Source organism: Trichomycterus rosablanca, chromosome 11 (genome assembly GCF_030014385.1).
Source record: "Trichomycterus rosablanca isolate fTriRos1 chromosome 11, fTriRos1.hap1, whole genome shotgun sequence".
In the NCBI taxonomy this organism is placed as follows: Eukaryota; Metazoa; Chordata; class Actinopteri; order Siluriformes; family Trichomycteridae; genus Trichomycterus; species Trichomycterus rosablanca.
Window position 1 is genome coordinate 23,301,217 of NC_085998.1, and position 18,604 is coordinate 23,319,820.

An 18,604-nucleotide genomic window follows, 5' to 3' on the forward strand; every position below is an offset into this window, starting at 1 on the left:
CAGTTTAGTGGTACTTAAGTTTTATGAAAGGTCCTGTTTTTTGTTTTTATTTTAACTAATAGAAAACTGTCAGAAACACAAAACTAGTATTTAATGTAGAAATAGGTGTGGTTACTTAAGAATCCCATAATGACACTCCTATGCTGTGCATGCTGAAATTTAGTTGAAGAGGAATCTGGGGAGGCTGGAAAAACTGTTCTCACTGTTCAGATGTTTACACTGCAAAAGATCATTTAAAATTCTACCAAGGTTCCATAGTCAGTTCTTTTCCAAGACTTTTTTTAGAAGCAAACCAATCCCTATGAAAGCCCCAAATCAGAAAAAGTTGGGGGAGAATGGAAAATGCTTATAAAAACTTTTACTTTGACATTTAATTAATTGCAGACAGTATGAACCCAAAATATTGTATACTTTATGAGTGGGCCAGGATGTCAGATACGCTCAGTAGCCATGTTTACATGCAAACTAACTGTACGCTTAACACCTAACTATTTAAATGAATAAACAAGTTACATTTATTGAGCTGGTCATTCTCACACTGCATGATTGGCTGACCTGTCCTGACCAAAATAAAACAGTTGATATTTACTTACTTACTGTATTACTTGAAATTAAAAAGTAATACAGTGGTACCTTGTAACATCCAAAATCTTTGCAACTCTACACCCGTCATGGAGAAATTTGTACCCTTAAACTCAACGTTTTCCTTAAATTCGGCCTTATGTTCAGCCTTAAAAAATGTATTTATTTATTTTAAATTAATAAACAGCTCGCTTTGTTTAGCGCTCTTCACCTGCACTTTACCTTTACTTCTTTATTGTTTTCTTATGCTTCTTTTTTTATATTTTTACCCCCCCCCCCCCTGGCAAGCACTGCAAATTATGCCCGCTAGATAATAATAATAATAATAATACATTTAATTTGTAACGCACTTTACATTTGGTACAAATCTAGATGGGCCCAGCCGACCAGTGGCAACGTCAAATTTTGAACCGAGGAGTTCAGAATCTCGGTGCTGGTGTGTTAGCACCTTCCTTACGCTTCTTAATCATGTAGATGCTTGATCTTGGAATACCGTATTCCGTTCAGTAAAAGTGCATTTACAGGCGGTGCACAAACGGTGAAAAAAGCGGAGAAATCCAAAAGCTATTTTGTCACTAATAATAATTCACTAATGTGAATGCGCCTTTACTGAATGGAATACGGTATTCCAAGATCAAGCATCTCCACGATTAAGAAGCATAAGGAAACAATAAAGAAGTAAAGGTAAAGAGTAGGTTTTATTGTACTTTTATATTGCTTTTTAACTGTTTTTCAATTGTATTTCAGTGTTTTATATAATACTTATACTTATTTTCAGTGTATAAGTTTCAAAAACAACCCCGTTATTTTACATTAGCCTAAAATATATGCTGTTCCACGGGACATTCTTATGGGAAAAAATACCTTGAAACTTAACGCCTTTTAAACTCGACACCAGTCCCAGAACAAATTGACATCAAGTTTCAAGGTAACACTGTAGCTATTTAAGCTTGTATATTAAAGCATATACCATTTTAGAAGATTTACATGATATCAATGTAAATGGAGGGACTCAGCAAACAAGTTCTTACAATATGTTTAAAAGGCAATTTCAAGGCATTTCACTGCTAGTAACACAATCTAGGACTAAAAAAGAGGTAAGGAAACAATATGCTTACCTTAACTTTTAACAAAAAGAAATATTAGCAGAGGCTTTCTATTATATACTGATTATATTTTCAATATGTCTTGTATAGTATGGGTCCTCATGACTTTTGTTTGATCATCAACTCACTGTCTAAAGTTTTAGATGTCTGCATGGTTTTGTACTTTTGTTCCCCCTAAAATTCTCCTTAAATCTCCTAAAATATGTTTAAGGTAAATTAGAAAAAAATTAAATGTTTAAACTTTTGTATGGCTGGTGGTTATAAATTAGTTTTAGCCATCACAACAGAGAAGTTACATTTATCCGTTTAACAATGAATGCACCTTTGGAGGAACTTGCATACAAGCCACGTGATATATTCATTATTGTACTAAGCATTTACTGGAACCCTAGTCTTCAATATGGTGTGTAACTGTTTCCATGATTTATTTCAGTAACAGGTTGTATTTGTCTTATAGAGAGCAATATTTTAAGGATGTGACACTATTATTGTGTGGTAAATATTATAATACAATAATAAAGAGGAAGAGGAGCAAACAGTTCTGTACATAAGCAGTCACACAGCTTTGTCACAACTGTCATAGCCAAAACCATTTATTAAAATTGTGAGAGGAGGTGAGGAAATCACAGAACAGTCCCCATCTCCATCTGCTCCTTCCTTTTATCATTCTCTTTGTGCATGCAAGTCTCTAAAACCTGTTGTTTTACTAGTCTGGCCTACCAGATCACCATAGCAAATGGTATGCTGCTAAGCTGAGTGCCATCTGAAGCACCAATTCCCTCTAAGGGAGCAGATCCTTCTGTAGCTATTCTTTAATAACACCAATGTTTATTAAGTAACAGTCAAACAAAAATCAGGTAATTTGATAACTAGAAACCATTATGTGCCACCTCAATGACAATAAACTATTTGTAAAGAATGTCAGAGAAAAGCCTTTGCTTTCATCTGACTAAAATGTAAGGGGCTTAAGTTTGCTTCATGTCACTTTTTAGGAATGCGTTTCTATTTGTCATTTGAGAGAATTCAAAATTCAGCTTCCGCTGCTGGAGATCGCCCATTTTTTGCAGTTGAGGAGGATATTTTGCTGCTCACACCTCCTCCGACCCGTGTGCAGCCCTTAACGGAACCCTTTTCCACCCATGCACTCTGCACAGGTGCCTCTATCTGCCAATCAGGGTCCTTACACAGCGTTTGAAGACCCCGCCGGAAGTCCGGATATCCTTTACTACTGGCACAGCCAATTATGCTTACTAAATGGCACTTAGCCGACTTGGGGCAACCTCAAACCGAGGAGTTCAGAATCTCTACGCTGGTGGGCCAGCGGAATATCCTGCTGCGCCACCTGGGTGTCGCAAATTTTTTGATATTGATTTTATTTGCTATTAATCAATGGCATGAGGGACTTTAAGAGTTTCCAGCTGCATCTGCCAAGAAGCTAAATCTTAATCATGGTTGGATCTTTTATCTGGGCAATAGTCTACAGTGCCAAGTAATTACCCAAAGCCTATTAACTGATTAGATAGCAAGCTCAATACTTTGTTTTTGCATTTTTGATTTTGTTTGTTAAGTAAGAGAATTACAGTAAGTCTTCTTTTGTATTGTGTTTTTCATATTGTCCCAACTTTTATGAGATGGGGAGATGGTGTTTGTACATCTTGGGTAACAACTGTGTTTATGTTGTCATGGTTCTGGTAGTCTCACAGGTCAGATGTTCACAAAGCTTTAAGATCACAAAGCTTGAAAAAAACAAGCATTTTACTAATAATGTTGCTTTTCTGACAGAAGATGGTTATTCCATAAATAAAATAGCTCTAAACTTTAGTAAATAAAGACTTTAGAAACAGGCTTACTATTTAATTTAGTATAATGAAGTGAGTTTTTATTTATTTCTTTTTAGTAGTGACAGCACAACACTTTGTTTTAGTACAAATCCAGTTTGCTTTAATACAAATATGTTCATATTTTTAATGATTATAGTGGTCAAGTCATACATTTACTCCATTATGAACACCACAAACAGCCAACTCTGTTACTGGCATTTACAAAATTACATGCACATGTTACATCACAACCTGCTTTAATTAAACAGTTAATGATCTGCCATTTATAAAGTTTATTTTCACTGCATGTAACACATTCTCAGTCTTTATACTTAACTGACATGTTAATCTGGGGATTTCTTTAGCCGTGCTAGAGTACATTTATAACTGTGACAAGTACAAGCAAAGTGACCTCCTGTGTCACAAACCACATCCTATGTGCTATCTAGTATGTAATAAAGCCATTAATATTGTTTAAATTACAAACATTATAAAACATGGCAGTTGGCCATTTGGGACATAGTCCATTTTAATTCACACACACAGTCCATTTACAGCCATATAATCTACGATAGCCATACTTAACACTCCGCAAATAATCCATTACTAGTGCAGACCCCTCACCCCGACATTTGAGGTTACAGTTAAAAGTGTCCAAGACACCACCTCATCCCCCCTACAATTATGCACGTTTTGGAGGCCCGACCAGGCCAAACTTTTACTAACCATTTGCTAAGAATTAAGCAAAGTCCAAAGAACAATGAATGATTGTGTCATGCTAACAGTAAGTCATGTAGTTCTTCCTCTTTTTAGCTTTTTTGGGAACTGACTAATTATAAAAGTTGGTATTAATGTATTACATTACATTCATAAATTGTACTTCCCTTTTATGTACTTCCTTTAAAAGGTTTATAATATAAAGCCTAAATTTCCTAATTTTAACCTCTATGTAGAGTGCATGTACGGCTTTCTGCACAGACGCCTCTATCAGCTAACCAGAGTCCTTACACAGCTTTTGAAGACCGCACTTACTAAGTCCGGTCAACTTACGCAGCAGACACAGTGGCTAATTACTGTCTGCTGCAGGCACTGCCAATTGTGCCCGCTAGATGGCGCTCAGCTGAACGGTGGCAGAGCCGAGATTCGAATCGAGGTGTTCAGAATCTCGGCACTAGAGGAATATCCCGCTGTGCCCTAGGCAGATCATTTTTGTCATGTTCTTTAAGTGAGTTTGAAATATACCATATAATAATATAAAACAAGATAAATTAATATAATAATAGATCTTCATATATTAATACATATTTGAAATACAATATACAGTATATATATACAGTATATATATATATATATATATATATACAGTGTATCACAAAAGTGAGTACACCCCTCACATTTCTGCAAATATTTCATTATATCTTTTCATGGGACAACACTATAGACATGAAACTTGGATATAACTTAGAGTAGTCAGTGTACAACTTGTATAGCAGTGTAGATTTACTGTCTTCTGAAAATAACTCAACACACAGCCATTAATGTCTAAATGGCTGGCAACATAAGTGAGTACACCCCACAGTGAACATGTCCAAATTGTGCCCAAAGTGTCAATATTTTGTGTGACCACCATTATTATCCAGCACTGCCTTAACCCTCCTGGGCATGGAATTCACCAGAGCTGCACAGGTTGCTACTGGAATCCTCTTCCACTCCTCCATGATGACATCACGGAGCTGGTGGATGTTAGACACCTTGAACTCCTCCACCTTCCACTTGAGGATGCGCCACAGGTGCTCAATTGGGTTTAGTCCATCACCTTTACCTTCAGCTTCCTCAGCAAGGCAGTTGTCATCTTGGAGGTTGTGTTTGGGGTCGTTATCCTGTTGGAAAACTGCCATGAGGCCCAGTTTTCGAAGGGAGGGGATCATGCTCTGTTTCAGAATGTCACAGTACATGTTGGAATTCATGTTTCCCTCAATGAACTGCAGCTCCCCAGTGCCAGCAACACTCATGCAGCCCAAGACCATGATGCTACCACCACCATGCTTGACTGTAGGCAAGATACAGTTGTCTTGGTACTTCTCACCAGGGCGCCGCCACACATGCTGGACACCATCTGAGCCAAACAAGTTTATCTTGGTCTCGTCAGACCATAGGGCATTCCAGTAATCCATGTTCTTGGACTGCTTGTCTTCAGCAAACTGTTTGTGGGCTTTCTTGTGCGTCAGCTTCCTTCTGGGATGACGACCATGCAGACCGAGTTGATGCAGTGTGCGGCGTATGGTCTGAGCACTGACAGGCTGACCTCCCACGTCTTCAACCTCTGCAGCAATGCTGGCAGCACTCATGTGTCTATTTTTTAAGCCAACCTCTGGATATGACGCCGAACACGTGGACTCGACTTCTTTGGTCGACCCTGGCGAAGCCTGTTCCGAGTGGATCCTGTCCTGGAAAACCGCTGTATGACCTTGGCCACCATGCTGTAGCTCAGTTTCAGGGTGTTAGCAATCTTCTTATAGCCCAGGCCATCTTTGTGGAGAGCAACAATTCTATTTCTCACATCCTCAGAGAGTTCTTTGCCATGAGGTGCCATGTTGAATATCCAGTGGCCAGTATGAGAGAATTGTACCCAAAACACCAAATTTAACAGCCCTGCTCCCCAGTCACACCTGGGACCTTGACACATGACACCAGGGAGGGACAACGACACATTTGGGCACAATTTGGACATGTTCACTGTGGGGTGTACTCACTTATGTTGCCAGCTATTTAGACATTAATGGCTGTGTGTTGAGTTATTTTCAGAAGACAGTAAATCTACACTGCTATACAAGTTGTACACTGACTACTCTAAGTTATATCCAAGTTTCATGTCTATAGTGTTGTCCCATGAAAAGATATAATGAAATATTTGCAGAAATGTGAGGGGTGTACTCACTTTTGTGATACACTGTATATATATATAATATATCTTCAATCCAGTTTTCTTGCTTACTAGCTAGCTCACATAAATTGAATGAACTCTGGTTACAGTGGTACCTTGTAACTCAACGTCCCCTAAACTCAAAATCCTTGAAACACCCTTTGTCGAGAAATTTGTACCCTTTAACTCAATGTTTCCCTTAAACTTAAACCTTAAACCGTGTTCAGTTTAAAAGAAAAGGTATTTATTTAATTTCAAATTAACAATGAAAAGTAGCTTTCTTCAGCATTTGACTTGAGCAGTGCAGCAAGACATCATTAAAGTGCGAATATGAGACAAATCTGCATTTATGTGAAATAACCGCCAGATCCACTCAGAAAGCTTCACATGTATCTGTTTATCTAGATTTTCCTCCTGTTTCACTTTTAAACTTGTGTTACAGCTCGAGGTTCTGAGAAATTTTAAGAATCAGCTTTTGTTCGAGAGTCTGAAACGCTTATCAATAAAAAAAAAATTAACGTGACGTATTAAAAGAATTCAATTACTACTGCTGATAAGTTCTTTTCACGAATGAAATTCCTTGCAAGCCGGCACAAAAGCTACTGTGCCGCTTCTTAAGTGAATGTGCCTTTACTGAACAGAATACAGTATTATAGGATCAAGCATCTCCATGATTAAGAAGCGTAAGGAAATAATAAAGAAGTAAAGGTAAAGTGCAGGTTTTATTGTGTTTATAGCGTTTTATTGTGTAATTTTTTAACTGTTTTCAAGTGTATTTTAGAGTTTTTTATATTATATTCGTGTTATTTTCAGTGTATTAAAAACAGCCCCATTATTTTACATTAGCCTAAAATATATGCAGTTCCACGGGACCATGGAACACATTAACAGGTTTCCCATACATCCTTATGGAAAAAAAATACCTTGACACTCAACACCTTTAAAACTCAACGCCACTCCCAGAACCAACTGAAGTTGAGTTTCAAGGTACCACTGTATATGTAAGACATTACGCCTATTAAGTCTAAATAGTATTCGAAAGATAAGACACTAAAAGGGATGTCCCAATCCGATCTCAAAGATCGGAATCGGGGCAGATCAAGGCATTTTTTAACTGATCGGTATCGGCTTTACTAAGGCCGATCCTAAGCCCGATCCTTTGTTTTATGTCAGCATGTCCGCTGTGTGGAAATACTTTAAATTTAAAAGTAAAACAAGTCCAACAGCGAAGTGTAATGTCTGCAATGCGAACGTTTCACAAGGTGGTAGTAGCAGAGCTGCGTTCATTACTGTAGAATTTTACTATTTATATGGTGTGTGAGTCAAGCATCACACCGGTTTACAAAACAATAACTTTTGATCCGAGTATGAAAACTTCAGGACCATAACATACAGCTTTTACAAGTTTACGTGTTACAAGACTGAACGACATCACAGTATCAAGCTCTCTGATTGGCTTAGTTATGTAACCGAGCGTCGTAGTGATGCACTTGCCTAATAAAGAAATAAATACACGGTATATTCACAAATTGTCGGGAGCATAACACTTTATTAACTTCTTCTGTTGCGGTACCGAATAGCGGACAGCTAGAGTCATCACGTTAGCCACGCACACTATTCCATGCACTATGGAATCCCCAAAAGGGTCAAAACACACTCACTTCGCGTAGAAACGTCCATCAAACTATTGTCACAATACAACCACAGAAAAGTTTGTTACAGTTACAACATGCATACAAGTACGGTGGCTCATAAGAAACAAACCAGATATCATTTAACCAAACGATCTACAAGTACTACCAATTTCACTTCATTTTGAGTGTTCTAGTTTTACTACTACAATGCTGCACTAAGTTTGTTTACTTTTATTTTGTAAAAATAAAAGAACATTAAGCAATAGTTTGGATGCAGGCAATTTTTTTTCCTACAGCACTGCAGAGCTATTCAGTTGTTAAACATATTGGATTAATTTGAATAACACTGCTTGAAGTGCACTGTTTGAACAGTATTATCTAGTTCTTATCTAGACAATATCTAGAAAATACAAGTATCGGTTTGAGACTCGATATCGGATCGGGATCAAAATTAATGATCGGGATTGGGATCGGGAACAAATAAATGTGATCAGAAAATCCCTAGACACTAATGTTGGATAAATTTACATGACTCACAATAGATTTATCCCAATCAATGGGGTTACGGCTACTAAAATAGAGTGTTGTCCACATACTTATGTCAGAATTACATGTCAGAATGTCTGTTTTACCACTGCTTTGTCCTGGTCAGGGTCGTAGTGAGTCTAAATCATTGAGCTACAGGCAGGAAACACCCTGGACAGGTTGTCAAACCATCACAGGTCAGACACACCCACACTGACACCCACATTCACACTTAGGGCAATTTTTGCTAGCTCCAAGTGGACTGACTGCATGCCTTTGGCCTTGTGGGTGGGAACTAGAGCACCTGTAGGAAACCCTCATGAACTCAGTGAGAACATGCAAACACACGGAAAGTACCCTGGCTGTCCAACCAGAGCAGTGGGAGCTGACAGTGCTACCCACTGTGCCACTGTATGCCTAAATAATTTATGTCAATTCCAATTATACCTGAATTACAAAAAAACTAGTGCTGTCCAATTCAGATCTTTGAATTAACTGGATATTACAGTACTACTCTTAAAGAATATTTACACAGTGACGGAATACAGCTCATTTAAAAACTACTTGTCTAATTCTCAGTGTGTGAGCCATCCAAAGGTAATATAGTCTTTAAGCTGAAATGTATTTTACAAGCAATTTATGGTACTATAATAATGGTAAGATTCTTTCTCTGTATCCTACTCTAGCAGTCAACAGCAGCTTATAAAGGAGTTGGTGTTCGGTCTACGTTGGACAGCCACACCTGTTCTTAGATCTCAGTCTCAAATGCATGCAAATCGAGCAGGTGCAAAAAACCCAGCAGTGACTAAGCTCAATTAACTTAATGCACGAGTGGAGTGAGTAGTCTGTGTTTGCCTACGTCATGGATTACCTCTGCACGGGAACATTTGCAAACACTGGCCATGTCTTGTTTGAAGGGCACCAGCAGGACAAAGCAAACATGAAAAGAGAGGGAGGAGAAGAGGACACACGGTATCTTAGTGTCATATTTATATATTGTCTAACTGTCCCAAGCTGTTGATTGGTTTGGGTATATATTCAAGCTGGGTATATAATTAATATAAATTTAATTATATATTTGGCAGATTATTTGGATTGGTACCCTGTCCGATGCATATTTGTACCTTGTTTATAGAGGCTGATATGTTTTTTAAAAAAATTACACTGATTACTGAAAGACTATTTGGACACCTTAAATAAATAAGATGTGTTTTTTAATCACAGTTTTATTTTTTCTTCAGAGAAAAAGCTCATTACTTCATTATTAGTCTTCTTGCAATCATATATTCCTACAATGATCAGCCATAACATTAAAACCACCTCCTTGTCTCTACACTCACTGTCCATTTTATCAGCCCCACTTACCATATAGAAGCACTGTGTAGTTCTACAATTACTGACTGTAGTCCATCTGTTTCTCTGCATGCTTTGTTAGCCCCCTTTCATGCTGTTCTTCAATGGCCAGGACTCTCCCAGGACCACCACAGAGCAGGTATTATTTAGGTGGAGGATCATTCTCAGCACTGCAGTGACACTGACATGGTGGTGGTGTGTTAGTGTGTGTTGTGCTGGTATGAGTGGATAAGACACAGCAGCGCTGCTACAGTTTTTAAACACCTCACTGTCACTGTTGGACTGAGAATAGTCCACCAACCAAAAATATATCCAGCCAACAGTGCCCCGTGGGCAGCGTCCTGTGACCACTGATGAAGGTCTAGAAGATGAACAACTCAAACAGCAGCAATAGATGAGCGACTGTCTCGGACTATCTATCTATCTATCTATCTATCTATCTATCTATCTATCTATCTATCCATCCATCCATCCATCCATCCATCCATCCATCTATCTATCTATCTATGCATCATAAATATTCACAGCCAATAGCAACACTAAAATAAAAGGGTAAAACTGCACAAGAACTTCAATAAAAAAGTAAAATTTGAACAAAAACCCTGTCCCTGGGAACTCTGGGAGGTTCCTTTATTACTAATATCAAGAGTACTAAAATAAAAACAGCCTGCTAACCATGCACTAACACCAACAACACAGTTTTATTCTTCAATTATTTTGAAGAATACAGCAGGGGTAGTGTATTAATTTGATATAGTGTTTAGTACAGTACTATGTGGACTGGTACTTGAATTAAGGGTGTTTTGGCTTATATTTTAGCAATTTTAACATTTCCAGTTAAATAGGAGAGCTGCTAAATACTTTGAAATGTATTTTTAACCAGTTTGGTTAATATTAAATAAGCAGCTGAGCACCAAAACCAAAACCCTGATACTAAATTCCATTGCATTGAACATATAGCACTTCATCAGCAGGTAACCAGTCTATCTACTACGGTGACAGGTAGACAATAGAGGTATTAAGGAGACACTGCTAACCAAAAAAAACATCAGTGCTCCTCTGACATTTGCAAAAAACATCTGTATAATCCCCAAATGTCTTTGGATCATGGTCACTGGATAAGCAAACTCTATGAACAACGGGGCTGTTATGTATGGCAAAAAGCAAATACACAGTTTCACAATTAAAACAACATACCAACATTTGAGCAAGTGTGAGTCAAGTGGCAAGACCTGAGACAAACAATTATTTCAAGGTACAACCAATGAAAAAAAAGATAAACCTGCAGTTACAGCTTCTTACACCAAAGAAGTATGCAACACTAAGCCCAATATACCAAAAATCATATATGGTGCAGAGACATGGGAACCTAAAAATGAGAGCACAGTTTTTATACAGGCACGTCTGAAATACCATAGCTGTTCTTATGTCTCAAGAGGTCTATTTTAGTATTCCTTTATCTGTAAACACATTCCAATTAGTAAGAAGGGCCTTCGTAGCAATAGGTTACATATCATTATAGTCAACACAAATTTTGAGGAGGTTGAATCCTACCATCATACATGCTGATAATTTTGGTTATCTATGACAAATAACAATGCTATTTGATTATGCAAAACAATTATCAAGATAGCAAACCGCTATTCATATGAGGAAGATATTGGACAGCATCCATAACCTAAAGATAGGAAGTTGTGGAAAAAGCTAAACAAGGATACCGTGTTGCTACAACTCCCAAGTTTCAGACTTTCCATCCACTGGGAACAGTTCCAATCCAGCACAAATGGCCCAAATAGATGGTCCTTCTGGTATTTTTAAGTGACAGAACGAATTGGAATGACCTGGCCATATAAGGCCTGAGAACCCAAGCTCTGGATTTGGAATTTTTTGTAGATTTACCTCCAGATTAAATCCATAGGCTTAAAAGGATGCTGTTAACTGTAAACGGTTCTGCCACATAAAATAACTTGATTGGTTTAATCCAGAAGTGGCCCTTGTAAACAGTGACAACTCACAGCTCTGACAGAACATATAAGGACATGTACTGCTTCTCTTCACTGTCTAGTTACTAGCATGCAGTTTTGAAATGATGTCATCGTATTATCTATTCTGCAACACATTCCAAAATTTGGGACGAGGGCAATTTTGTGCTAGTAATGAGGTAAAAAAACTAAAACAATTATGATGTGATTTAAACATGTGACTGCAATCATAACTTGGTACAAAAGCAGTATCCACACAAAGCTAAGCCTTTAAGGAACAAAGATGGCCAGAGGATCTCCAGTTTGTCAACAAATGTGTGAAAATTTTTTGAAATGTTGAAAACAATGTTCCTTATTGTAAGATATTTGCATATTTCCCCCTCTACAATGCATACTATCATTAAACAACTCAAGAAATCCAGAATTTCAGTGTGCAAGCTTAAGCTGAACACCTGAGCTGAGCACTGCATCAACAACTACTATTAATCAATAGCTGATAAAACCACATAGGCAAAGGATTACTTTGGCAAACCTTTTGTCAAGCACTACAGGGTGGAGTTACATTCACAAATGCCACTTTATTGTGCAAAAAAAAGCCTTGTTAACCATGTCCAGATAAGGTGCAGTGTTTTCTAGGTTGGGAGGCAACTGGGATGGACCAGTTTTTGAGTCCAATAGTCGACAAACTGTGAGAAGAAGATTTGTAGAGAGATGGAAGAATGAGTGTTGTGGCCTTTAGGAGAGGATGATATTAGTGACAAGGGAGGTCACACTAAATAATCACTTTTGCCTGTAAAAGCCATTTTGTGCTGTTTATGTACATATTTCCTGTAGTTACTGTTTGTATTTTCATAATGACCAAAAAATATATATAAAAGGTCAGTAAAACTTTGCTAATGGTCGGCCTAAGACTTTTACATAGTACTGTATATGGCAAAATGGCAAGCCAAATTCTCCAAGTGTTATAACAGTCTGGCCTTATAATATGTGAGTGCAGGTTCTCGACTAGCCTGCCTGCAGTCCAGACTTATCCAATTGAAAACATGGGGTTCAGTATAAAGCACAACCAACAACAGTGGAGACCTGAACTATTAAACAGCTGAAAAAATTAAGCTGAAATAAAAAATACTTTCATAACTACACAATAAAGATCTTCCATAAATAACTAGCTCTTCCATAAATATTAAAAAAGCTGCATCAATGTGTATTGAATAATAAGAATGATAATAATAATAATATAGAATGCAGGGCTGGGCGGTATGACCAAAAATTTGTGTCACAGTATTTTTTTAAGATTCTGACGGTTTCACAGTAAATATATTACGGTATGTTTTTTTTTTTTTTTTTTTTTAATTAATGGGACATTTTATATGTCTGTGGCTTATCCTACTGTCATAAGTACATAGAATATAAAAAGTTTGACAATTACCATGTATATAGTGAGGTTTTGAGTACTATAAGCGTTGCTTAGCCCCACAAAATGACACAATATATGATGGAATCAGTACACATGAAACTGTTGCAATTAATAAAATTTTTATTGTTTATTTAATATTTAAGTATTGTACAATTACCCTTAGCTCTCCCTTTAACAAATAAAACGTTTGCAAACTTCACTGGACAACTTGACCACAGGTCTGTTGTAGAAAAGTGGACGACTTTAAATATCTCAGATTCCTGTTCGCTTATAACGTTGGTTTAGCAACTGACCTGAAGTATTTTCGCCCTGTAAGACATATCTGGAATCCACTGTTTTCATTATTGCTCTGAAAGCTTCTTTCTCGAATGTCTATAGAGGAATATTATATAATTTGCTGCCTACTGAAGCCTACTGCTGTTGTATTAACTATGCTATGGTATGGCGGTATTTGAAAAATCCATACACTATGAGGAATCAAAGACGGTATACTGAATGTACCGTCATACCGCCCAGACCTAATAGAATGTCTTATTTAATGTTTAATAAAAGATTAGATCAGACCTCTTCCAACTTTGTCTTTAAACTACAGTCCAGTAGTTCCTTAGTACACTTAAAAATGGTTTAGTTAAATGTTCAAAATTTAGATGTGTACAATATTCACCACATAAAACATATTACATCAACACAAGTGTTGACAAAAAAACTTAAATCAAAATTAGTTGTACAGAATTTAGTGGAAGTGAAAATGGGGATACCAAATGGGGCAGCTGAGTAGGTGCTGCACATAAACATGGGTCATGTGGACCTAGGTTTAACCCTCACCTCGGGTCACTGTCCGAGAGAATGCATGGGGTTCGTGTTGTCTTTGAGTCTACATGGGTTGCCACTAAGTACTTAGATTCTCCCTACCTTCCAAAAATTCTATGGATGGAATTGCTGTTTATACAAGTCTATACAAGAAAGTGGTTTTAGGTGGGACTGTGGGTGTGTAAGTGTGTGTGTGTGTGTGTGTGTGTGTGTGTGTGTGTGTGTGTGTGTGTGTGTTAGAGAGAGACGCCCTGTAATGGACTGGCACCCTGTCCAAAGAGTAATGATTGTACACAGTGTTTTCTAGTGGCACCAGACCCAATGTGATGCTTATTAGGATAAAAGCGTTAATGAAAATGAATGAAATAGAGGAACTAGTATGAAAAGTTAAAATGGTAACATGTGGCTGTGTTTTCTTTACATGTGATTGCACCAACTGACAAGTGCTGACATTGAGTCGTGTGTGTAAATTATTGTGTGTAATTCAATGTAAAATCTATAAGGCAAATAAGATATCATTGAAGATACACAAATGCATGCTATATTCATTTTGAATCATTTACCCTATTAATAATGGCAAGTCTTTGAGGCTTTTAAAAGCATCTTTAAACAAGTGGATGTATAACAATATTTTGAAGCTGTGTAATGATGTTCTCTTTATTTTAGTAACCCAACCAGCCTAGTTTGTTTGTACTGTTTCGATTGTCTAAAAGTAACTTCGCATTGCAAACCAATGCATATTCGCCTTATGATGTCAGAGTCAGAGACTGGCGCAGCAAGATTGCAGTCTAACCCAACTAAGCACATATACACACTACGTTCTTTTCTACCCTAATTAAACATTCCGTGCATTACCAGTTGCACGTGTAATTAAAGAGACTTAGCCTTTTGTGATAGAAAACTAAAAACTAAAGGTTAAAATGCTCACCAAGTATGCTCCGACTGTTCCTTGTGCCAGCATCAACGCACATTCCGACACCAGAAATATTTTGATGTTGGAGAAGCATGATGTCTTTTTCTTCATGTTATCTCTCTGGCTATGTGAGGTGATCATTTCCGAGCTCCTCTGCCTCTTCACCTTGCCAAGTCGTTTAGCTCACAAGACAACCGGAAAAGGCAGCCCAAACGTCCCCGATTCGATCTGTACACTTATTACTGGCGTTTCTCGGTTTATACGCGAGTGCGACAGCAGATTTATTTACAGGACGAGCCGCGGAGTTCAGCTGCGTGTCGGTGTCTCTTCGTTGCAGCCCCAACCACGATGAATGAGCAGAAACAGACGAGATGAGAGCTTATACAAGCACAACGCGAAGTGCCAAATTCACTGAAGCGCATTTTCTTTCCTTTTGGAGGCGTTAATCTTAAAGCTGAACCATATGTAACGGCGACGATGGAAGAAATGAAGGCCGGGATTTCAGACTGCAGAGGTCCGTGTGTAAGCTTAGCTTCAGTGCGGCTCTACCAAGGCTGCTGCTGCTTTTCTAACACACACATAAATATAAACGCATACAGACACACGTGCAGCCGCTAGTGGCGCTGTGGAGCTCTCTCACTTTTCTCTCGTTTCACTCTCTCATTCTCAACGTTTTTCTTTTAGTCAGTCTCTTGGTCTCACTATTTCACTGTTTCTATCTTTTTACTCTGCTTTTGTCTCTCGCTCTCTAATTCACTCACTGCTTTTATCTTAGTCATTTCTGTCTCTCACTCACTTTTAAACTCATTTATCCTTTCTTACTTTTTCTGTCTTGGTCCCTCTTTCTTTTGGTCTTGCTCTTTCTTTATGCCTTACTACAGTATCTGGCTTGCTCCTCTTCTACTTTAATCTGTATGACTGCTTTTTGTCTCTTTTTTCTTTTTCTTTTTTCTGTGTACCCTCTAGGGGTGGCACGGTGGCTCAGTGGGTAGTACTGTCACCTCACAGCAAGATGGTCCTGGGTTTGATCCCCAGGTGGGGCGGTCCGGGTCCTTTCTGTGTAGAGTTTGGATGTTCCCCCCGTGGGGGGCTCAGGTTTCCTCCCACAGTCCAAAGACATGCAAGTGAGGTGAATTGAAGATACTAAATTGGCCATGACAGTGTATGACATTAAACTTGTGAACTGATGAATCTTGTGTAACCAGTAACTACATGTCCCGTCATGAATGTAACCAAAGTGTGTAAAACATGACATTAAAGTCCTAATAAATAAATAAACAATAAATAACCCCCTATATGTCTAAAATGGAACAATGTGTAATTTTCTTATTTGGTCCAGACCAAGGGAATTAACTACTAGCATAAACACAGCCAAGTCAGACTACAATCTCTCTGCCCTTTGATTGATTAGAATCCTGCTTCCTCTAACACTTCATCTGTGGATTTTTTTTTTGCATTTATTTTGTAGTCGACTGCCTCTTTTCACCTGCTCAAGATGAATTCATAAAAAGGTCTTGCCCACAAAGTCACACACTGATCTCCATTAAAATTAATTAAAATCAAAATTGCATCAATTATCGCCATCTAAACCGTGTACTGCAAAGTGTACTTTTTAACTGTATACTTGAAACTGCATCTTCCTGCACATTCATCCATTTAAAACTGAATCTCTCTGCACATGTTTTAATTTATTCATTTACACATTTGCACATGCAAAATTTATTCATTCATTCATTCATCCATTTATTCAATCTCACCATGCTACTTCTGCTACTTTTTTTCAATAAAATTAGTACCTTAACCAAACAGTGGGAGTCAGAGTTGGCAAAAGAAGTGGCAAAAAGAAAAATTCCCATCCAGGCACTGTTTCCTCAGACACGGACTGTTAAGCTCCAGCCAGACTGGTGGCTCCTTCAAGACTTAAACACGATGGTGGCTAGTGTATTAGACCTTTCCTCCACTCAAGAGCCCTTTCTATGAAAGCTTTGGTGACACAGAGCTACCCAACATTCTTCTGCAAAATCAGTTGATACAATTTCAAATTTATTGTCTTCCTTAATAACCGTAAGCAGTCCAGGCCACACAGAGAACATTGTCTCAGATGTTTTCAGAAATTAGGAATTGTATTTGTATGTGTTTTACATTGCTTGAGAGAAGCAGTGCTGAAGTATGCAAGCCCACTACTGTGAATATTTGGGGAACCTGGGTTCAAATCTTAATGGTGCTGTCAGCTGGATGGGCATCTGCATGGGCATGATTGGCTAGTGTCCTTGGGGTGCACTTGTCAGTATATAAAAATAGGAGGGTTGCGTCAAGAAGGACACCTGGCATAAAAACTGTGCCAAGTCTTGTATGCGGACCAGATCTACTGTGGTGACCCCTAAATATGGAAGCAGCCACTATAGTTATTACTGTAGTGGACACAAGAATTATTAAAAACATTTTGTAGGTCTTTAAATGTCACACATTGTAATTTTGCTGTGAGCCTTACAGGATGTCCACTTCCATGGGAAGTATCAAACTTACTTTGCTATTGTAGACTTTTTCAACATGCATCTTTACAATTCCTTTTTTTTCACGCCACTCAGGTTGTGGTTTCACATGAACAGAGCAGATTTAGTCACTTCTACAATCCATACTCTCAATCCCAGATTATTTATTTAAATTTTGTAGAAGTTGTTAGCCCAGAGGATCTCCTAAATGTTTCTGCCTGATCTGTAAATAATTAATTAATATGTCAAATAAAGACATGAAAAGTGTAAGCGTTTGTGTGTTATTCGTTTAGACAGAGCCATTAGCCATTTATTGAAATTGAGAAACTTTATATCATCAATGCACATACACACACACTACACTACACACACGCAAACAACATTCTTGTTTACAGTATGACAAATGCCAGAGAAGCAGGCCCCTGCTATTACAATGCAACTTGATATTCCTGCAACACAGAATAGTAGAGACATTGCCATCTTAGCAAAACCACACCAACAATAACATTTAGAAAGAGTATTATAAGTGCAAGTGATGAGTGGAACTCATTGAGGCCAGCTGTAATATCTGTATTATATTAAAGATCAATTCTGTGGCTATTATTTCACCTTGTCGTATTTAGTCTGAAGAGCTCACAGAACAACAGAACTTATCCATACCTCATGCCAGTAACATGCCATTAACATGCCAGAAACCAGTTTATTCTTGTACAGTATATGGCCAAAACTATGGAAACCTGACCATGAGCTTGTTGGACTTCTCATTTTAAAACCATAGGCATTTACACAGGATTTATTCCCACTTTACAGCTAGTCTTTCACAGGAGTATGTCAGTGGAAATCTGTGCCCTGTTCTGTAAAAACATTTGTAAGGTCAGGTATTGATGGTAGACAATATGGCCAGGCTCACAATCAACATTTTAATTAATCGTAAAGGTGTTCAGTTGGGTTGAGGTAAGTGCTTTGTGCAGCTCACTGACGTTTGTACCCACCAAACAGTTTCTAAATAGATGTTGGAAAGGGACCTTTCCCAAACTGTTGCAACAA

The 18,604-nt window shown here is 38.0% G+C and overlaps 1 protein-coding gene across 1 annotated transcript in view; it reads right to left on the reverse strand.

The window, feature by feature from the left end:
- The window catches only part of slco3a1a (solute carrier organic anion transporter family member 3A1a), a 76,446-nt gene extending 61,219 nt beyond the window's left edge, over positions 1–15,227 (reverse strand). Inside the window, exon 1 of the mRNA XM_063004551.1 lies at positions 15,081–15,227. Within this exon, the coding sequence (XP_062860621.1) occupies positions 15,081–15,206 (126 nt within the window). The 5' untranslated portion in view covers positions 15,207–15,227. The remainder of the gene's footprint in view (positions 1–15,080) is intronic.
- Positions 15,228–18,604: the final 3,377 nt, after the last annotated feature.